Raw genomic sequence first — 7,612 nt, 5'->3', positions numbered from 1 at the left:
GTGAAGCTCAGACCTGGAGACGGGAGCCAGCGTAGGTAGGATTAAGGAAACAGGCCGGGACATCAAGCCCAGAGAGAAAGCGAGGATGGAGGGGCCAGGCTGTGTGTGAGCAGCGAGGGTTACAAGCCAAATGGAAACTGAGTTGACCTCGTTAAGAGTTCTTCTGTTTACGGTCAAAACACCGGGCTCGAGCCAGCTGCTGCCTGAATAGTCTCTAAAGTCTTTTAGGGGGCGAGCCCCACAAGTCAGTACTGGCTCACCCTTCCTCCCCTCTGCCCCTCCCTACATATCACTAGTTTCCTCTTTCCCATGCAGTCCCAGATAGGTCAGGAGAGGAAAAGGTGGGGGAGAATCTGTGTTCTGTAAAAGGGGAGGAAAACGAGGTAGGGAGATGGGTTGGGGGCCGGGCACCTGCTTCCTGGGCGTGTGGTGGGGTCCTGTGGTGAGCCGGCACTGGGGCGCAAGGCCCGGGTTTGTTTTCCCGGCGTGCGTGCTCCTGACAGACGGCTCACAGCTCTCTCCTCTTGAGATGCCTTTTCTGTCTGCAGGGCTCTGATCAGGGGCCCAAGGAAAGTTGGAAACTGATAACCGTAACTTCCTGTATCTGTGAGGAGAGGAGAAAGCTAAGGGTTGGTCCCCTCCAGAGACACATGATGGCAAACGTAATAACTACTGCTTAATACCCCGCCCCAGGCAAAGTCAATAATTGCTCTGGGCAGTTCTGGCAGGTGGTGTGAGCAAGCAGTGGTGGCAACGGAACGGTCCGGCCTGGGAAGCAGAGCGCGGCAGGGAGGATGTCCGAAGCCTGAACCAGACGAGGGTCCGGGGGCTGTGAGTGGGACCTCCTGACCCTGCCTGTTTTCACCCTCTTCCAGAGCCATCATGGCGCACTGGCGCAACTCCCTCATCCTCGCCGCCTACGTCCTCATCTTCCTCACCGGTCTCCCTGCCAACCTCCTGGCCCTGCGGGCCTTCATCGGGCGGGTCCGCCAGCCCCACCCCGCCCCCGTGCACATCCTCCTGCTCAGCCTGACGCTGGCCGACCTCCTCCTGCTGCTGCTGCTGCCCTTCAAGATGGTCGAGGCCGCCTATAACTTCCGCTGGCACCTGTCTGAGCTGCTCTGCGCCCTCACGGGCTTCGGCTTCTACAGCAGCATCTACTGCAGCACGTGGCTCCTGGCGGGCATCAGCATCGAGCGCTACCTGGGAGTGGCCTTCCCCGTGCAGTACAAGCTGTCCCGCAAGCCTGTGTACGGAGTGATTGCCGCCGTGGTCGCCTGGGTCATGTCCTTCGGTCACTGCACCATCGTCATCATTGGTCAGTACTTGAACTCAACCCGGGAGACCAGAAACACGGATGGAATCACCTGCTATGAGAACTTCACTGACGCGCAGCTGAACGTGGTGCTTCCGGTGCGGCTGGAGCTCTGCCTCTTCCTCTTCTTCGTCCCCATGGTGATCACCATCTTCTGCTACTGGCGCTTCGTGTGGATCATGCTCACCCAGCCCCACGTGGGGGCCCAGAGGCGGCGCAGAGCTGTGGGGCTGGCCGTCGTGACCCTCCTTAATTTCCTGGTGTGCTTCGGGCCTTACAACGTATCCCACCTGGTGGGGTATTACACGAGGAAAAGCCCCCCGTGGCGGGTTGAAGCCGTGGTGTTAAGTTCCCTCAATGCCAGTCTGGACCCCCTGCTCTTCTATTTCTCTTCATCGGCTGTGCGCAGAGCCTTTGGAAAAGGGCTGCAGATACTGCGACATCACGGCTCCTCCCTGATTGGACGCAGAAGCAGAGAGACAGCGGAGGGGGCGAGTGGGGACAGGGGTGTGAGTCAAGCCGAGGGAGCACCAAGTTCCGACTTCACCACAGAATAGGGGTGTCCTGGACCTTTGGAGGCACTCTGGGTTACCTAGGAGTTGAGCAGACTGGGAGAGGGGGAGAATGGGGGTTCCTAGCTCAGGGTCAGGAATCCTCAGCCCTGATCCACTATGGGGGCTGTGAAAACCTCTCTCAGCACCTTGGTGTCCCCTCCTGACTGAAGTTTCCTGCCCAAAGGAGCACAGCTCCGTGACAAAAAGAAGAAATGGTTTGACACAGAAGCACCATCAGACCAGGGTCTCGGAAGCAACAGAACTAACACAGATCCGGTCCCTGTGAGGTCACCGGTAGCCGGGGATGACCGGGCTCAAGCTGAGTCCTTCAAGCAATCTTGCTATAAGCTCTGAAACAACACCTAGACGCCGGTCTAGCTGTTGATACTGGAAAGAAGCCAATGAGAAAGAGGTGGAAGGGAACACGAAATGAGGTCAAAGAAGACTCAGGAAGGTTATGAGCCAAGTGTGTGGGGGGGAATTAAGAGGGAGGACTGGGGACTTAGACCTCTGACGGTCTGGGTTTGCACTATTATCGCTTCAACCTGCTGCCTTGTAAGTATGCTCCAGTCGCCTTCATGTGTGTAACTTGTCTCCCTGCGTTGAACCTGCCGGAGGTCTGGGTCTCGTCTTCTCCCTCCGTGGTGCCCCACACAGGTCAGGACACAGCCTGGCACCCATCAGTCAGAGGTCAACACTGGCGAGGTCAGGAGTAGACAACCTGGCCTGGTAGATTGAAAATAAAGATGGTAAAACTCTGAAGTGAGTGTCCACACTTTCTCTGCAAGGCCGGGCCGGTGAAAACACAATGAAGCAGCAGAGTCAGCAGCACGGCGGGCAGGGGCTGCGTGGGAAACCACAGAAGTGCCTGAGGGTCGGGATGTAATGAGTAGAGTGAGTGACGGGGCTGGTGGGATCCTGTTTTAGATTGATGCATGGAGACGGGACCTAGAAAGAGGATGTGAGGCGGATCCTGACTTAACGTTATGAGGTGCATCTCAGGGGCCTAAAGCACGTGGCCCTCCGGCCTAGCAGCCTGCAGTTTTCCTATTGTCACAAGTTTTCCTCCCAGAACTCCTATCCCGTCATTCCATTACCTACTTTGTACCCTCTCTCCCAGCCCAGCCCCACCTTCTTAACTCATCTCTCCCCAAGAAGGACCCCTGGCCCGCTCACTCTGGTTAACTGATCCCAGCCCCAGCCTAGTGGTCTGCAACAGAGGCTCTACATCAGAATTGCATGAAGAGGTACAAAAATAGTACATATGGCTGCCCCCCCAATCTCCTGACACTTTTTGGGGGGAGGGAAGATGAGCCTTTAAAAGCCCCCCAGTGATTACACTAGGCACCACCTCAGGAAAGGAATCGCTGGCCTAGCTCAGGGGCCCAATCTGTCCAAGAAAATATTCTTCAAAGAGACTCTTCCTGTTTCTAAGTCCCTCTCACCACAACCCCATGCTCACTCATCTTCTGATTGCTTACTTTTTCTACTGTTCTATGTGATTTTTTAATGTTTTATTTATTTCTGAGAGAGAGAGACAGCGTGAGCAGAGGAGGGTCAGAGAGAGAGGGAGACACAGAATCGGAAGCAGGCTCCAGGATCCGAGCTAGCTGTCAGCACAGAGCCCGACGCAGGACTCGAACTCACGAACCGTGAGATCAGGACCTGAGCCAAAGTCGGATGCTTAACCGACTGAGCCACCCAGGTACCCCTTTTTCCACTGTTCTAAAACCTCACTCAAAATTCACTTTCTCCAGAAAGACTTCCCTTCTAATTCCCACCCAACTGAGCTCAATTTCTGTTTTCCTTCCTCAAACACCACTGGACTGGTGAACAGGCTTCACTGTTGCTTCTGCTTACTAGCTGGCCTTAGGCGAGTCCTGACCTCCAGCCTCCCTTTCCAAACCATAATCATGAGGACGATGTATGTATGCCTCCCAGGGCCATTCTGAAATTTCCATGAGACTGTGTATATAAAGTTGCCGAGAAATTTCACAGTAACACTTAGCTCTAAGACACCAAACCAAACGAAACACCAATATACCCCAACTTAAAAGAAATAAGCTAAGTAAAAATTTGAAATGATGAAAATCATATGTTAGATAGGCAACCATATAGGATGGTTTAACAGTAATGTGTGAGAAAAAAAAGTCTGGCATTTTCTGCTGACTATACATCTGGGATGTATTATACCTTCCAAAAAAGCTAATTTGATTTTGGGTGGCATTAAAAGAAATAGAATCTAAATAAGTCAAGGCTAATCCCATTTCACTGAGGTCTTAATCAGTAGCATGTTCAGCACCTGGACAGCACAGGTTTTTGTTTTTGTTTTTTTTTTCAAGACATTAACTCAGGAGCGCCTGGCTGGCTCAGTCAGTAGAGCATGAGACTCTTGATCTTGGGGTTGTGAGTTTGAGCCCCATACTAGGTATAGAGATTACATAAAAATGAAAAATTTTTTTTAAAGAAGACACTATCTCAAGGACTCAAGCCCATAAAAATTAACCAAAATGTTTTGGAGATTTGAAACCATATGACGGTGATGCTTGATGATTGAATAAATGCCTGGCACTGTTCCAGAGAAGTAGCCTAAGAAGATGGAGGGAATTTTCGAAGGTCAACAAGTGAAAGTGAGTTTAAATCCAGGTCTGCCTTTTTTCATTGACTCAAGAGAAGCAAGTAAGGGAATGTTGGATATGTGGCTGAACCAAGTAAGGTGCAGCTCATGGAAGATGCATTCTATGTAGCTCCACGGGGAAGATCATAGGCAGAAGAGGCAGGGAGCTGCATCTCAAACAGTCAGGGCTGTTTAAAATGTAACTGAGCTAGGGGCATCTGGGTGGCTCAGTCAGTTAAGCAGCCGACTTCAGCTCAGGTCATGACCTCACAGTTTGTGAGTTTGAGCCCCATGTCAGGCTCTGTGCTTGCAGCCTGGAGCCTGGAACCTACTTTGGATTCTGTCTCCCTCTCTCTCTGCCCCTCTCCCATTCATGCTCTGGCTCCCTCTCTCTCTCTCTCAAAAATAAATAAACATTAAAAACAATTTTTTTTTTACTGGAATTGAGCTAACTCAACAAGGTAGTCACTCCCCAGTTCCAGGAATATTGAAGCGGAAGATAGAAAATACCTATCCTGGGACATTGAGGAAACTGACACACCTGATAAGAGCTGAACCAGTTAAGTGCCAAACCCCTTCCTGCTCGAAGATTCCTGAGGTTTCAGGGACATGGCTGCTCTTGCCAATCACAGAAGCGCAAGAAAATCTCTGGTCTGAGATTTTCAGGGTGAATCTTTTGCTACTCACTAACAAGTATTTGATCTGCATGAAGTCATTTGATATACAGCCCAGTTCTTCCCTGGGAAATTAATAGTTCGTTTGTTCAACAAATATGTGTGGGTCACCTACTATAAGCCAGATCCTTTTCCGAGGGCTGCAGATGCAGAGCACAGAAGAGACAAGGTACCTGACCTCTTGGGGTTTCCATTCCAGTGGGGAAAAATAGTGAATAAGCAAGTAAACAAATAAGCAAGGAAACTTCAAAATGTGGCAACTGGTTTTTAAAACTGGACTAAAATAGGGATGTGGGAGAAAGTGCAACGAGAGGTTAAGGGAGTTTAGAAGATTCTCCTGAGTCAGTGATGTTCAGCTGAGAACTGAATGAATATAAGGAACTGTCATACAAAGGCCCATGGGAAGAGCATTCTAGAAATAGGAATTGCTGATGGAAAGGGAAGGAGGAGGGAGAAAACCTTATCTTCTCAAAGGCTGAGAGAGGGCCAGTGAGGGGCAATGGTCTGCAAACGTAGGCATGTATTAGAATCATGTGGAAAGTCTGCCAAAGCACAGATTACTGTCTTAACCTCCCAAAAGTTTCAGAATCAGTAGGTCTGGGATGGGACCCAAGAGTCTGTACCTCCAACATCCCAGGTGACATTGATGTTGGTGGTCAGTGACCACCACTGGGGGAACCACTGGGCTGGACTACAGTGACCTGGGGAGAGAGCCACGCGAGATGAAGTCAAGGAGTCAGCAGGGACTAGGCCATGCAAATCTTTTAGGCCACAAATAGGAGTCTGAATTTATTCTAAGAGCTTTGGAAAGCCATTTAAGGGTTCTCAGCAAGAGAGCAAATGGTCTGATTTCCATTTTAAGACAATCACTCTGATATCTGTGCCTACCACTGAAGGGAGACAGTTGTTACGATCAGGGAGATAATGCACAGGACAGAGCTAAGAACCGTAACATACTACGGCGAGGATGCAGGGTTTTCACTAGACAGGTAGCTCCTTGGAAGTGGGGACTGCATCTTCCATTAGAATTGGCTGTCCAAGTGCCAAATAGCCAGGAGGAGGCCCCGACAAGTTATCGTGCATCTACTTGACAAATGGATGTGCCTCGTGTGGGCTAGAAAATGTTTCAAACCACGAGTTTGGGGGATTGGTTGGGGGTAACAAGAGCAGGGTGGAGGGTGGTGAACCCCTGATTTGTAGCACTTGCCAATTTCTATTGGGCTGATTTCTACCAACATGAAGATGCTGAACGCGGGGTCTGGCAAGTGATGCTCGTTAGAGCAGTTCTTGCAGGCCGGCTCAAGCTCATCCCCGGCTACACCCCCCAGCACATACACTCAACCAGCAGACCGATCACGTCCTACTGGAGAAAACATTCTCTCTCCCTGGCTACACCTAGTGCAGGGCTCTGGCACGGGGACTTTTGACATAATAAACACCAGCTAAATGTGGCCGGCTGGGCCTGACCCAAGAGGATCCGGGTGGCTGGTTAGATTGTGAGACTCCCCTGATTCCCCTGTAGGATGACAGATGGGTAAACAGAAATGTTAGTGCCCGGTTAATGAATAACACGGACGGCAGCCTAGGGCTGCTACCAGGAAACAGGGGTGGAGGCTGCTGGCTCAGCCTGACCAGGGGGGACTGGCCAGCAGGGAAAGGGGAACCCGGCATTGACTATTTCACTTCCTCTTTCTGGAAAAGATGCTGTTGTGCCCCTTCCTCGGAAATTCTCATCTGACCACACAGCCGGAGCTGTGGGATTTTGTGGGTGATCACTGCGGCCCAAGGAGGCAGGGGAGGGCCGCTGGAGAGGGTCTGAAGGAAAACACACAGCAAGGTTCCACTAACTCCTTTAAACTCGCCTGCCCTTCGCTCCAGGTTGCTGTCAGTTCTCTTTTTTTTTTTTTTTTCCAGCTTTCTCTACCTCCTGCGGTTAAATACCTTTGCCCCATTTTTTTTCCTTTTCATTATTTTTCTCTAGTCACAGGAAATGAGGACATTTCTCATCTACAAATTGCACATTCAACCAGGAAATTGGGCCAAAGAGCTCTAAGTCCTCCGCGGTGGCTGCCCAGTAACCCACTTGGCAAAGGTTTGAAGGTCTGCAGAGGCAGAGGATGGGAGGTCCGGTGGGGGGGGGAGGGGAGCCACGGTCAGCCGCAGCCCTACCCAAGGAGGGCTGCCCGCAGCTCTGGTATAATTCTCCCCGGCCGCTGCCATCTGGCAGGCCGAACCACAATCCGCCTCGAGGAGACGGCGTTAGGAAAGTAAATACACTACTTTCAAATCCAGATGTTTGAAAAAGCCAGTAGGCGCGTACAGTGGTCTAGGGTCCCTAAAATGCCGCAACAGACGTTACATCATTCGACTTTCCACGGGTGTAGGCACTTGTCAATCCACAAATGTTTACTGAGGCCTACTATGCATCGGGCCCTGTTCCAGGTGCTAAAAA

General features: G+C 51.1%; 1 protein-coding gene across 4 annotated transcripts in view; it reads left to right on the top strand.

Annotated features, from left to right (window-relative positions):
* LOC144239644 (free fatty acid receptor 2-like) overlaps window positions 1-2,631 on the top strand; it is a 2,999-nt gene extending 368 nt beyond the window's left edge. For 2 of the 4 annotated variants that reach the window (XM_077773789.1, XM_077773788.1), the window contains exon 2: window positions 876-2,631. In XM_077773789.1, coding sequence (XP_077629915.1) covers window positions 883-1,872 — 990 coding nt within the window. In that variant the 5' untranslated portion in view covers window positions 876-882 and the 3' untranslated portion in view covers window positions 1,873-2,631. Of the gene's footprint in view, window positions 1-693; window positions 824-875 lie in introns of those variants that run through there. The other 2 variants (XR_013337458.1, XR_013337459.1) reach the window with 2 other exon arrangements.
* Window positions 2,632-7,612: the final 4,981 nt, after the last annotated feature.

The sequence above is a fragment of the Crocuta crocuta genome, unplaced genomic scaffold, assembly GCF_008692635.1.
Source record: "Crocuta crocuta isolate KB4526 unplaced genomic scaffold, BGI_CrCroc_1.0 scaffold267, whole genome shotgun sequence".
In the NCBI taxonomy this organism is placed as follows: domain Eukaryota; kingdom Metazoa; phylum Chordata; class Mammalia; order Carnivora; family Hyaenidae; genus Crocuta; species Crocuta crocuta.
This window is presented reverse-complemented; position numbering and strand designations above follow the sequence as displayed.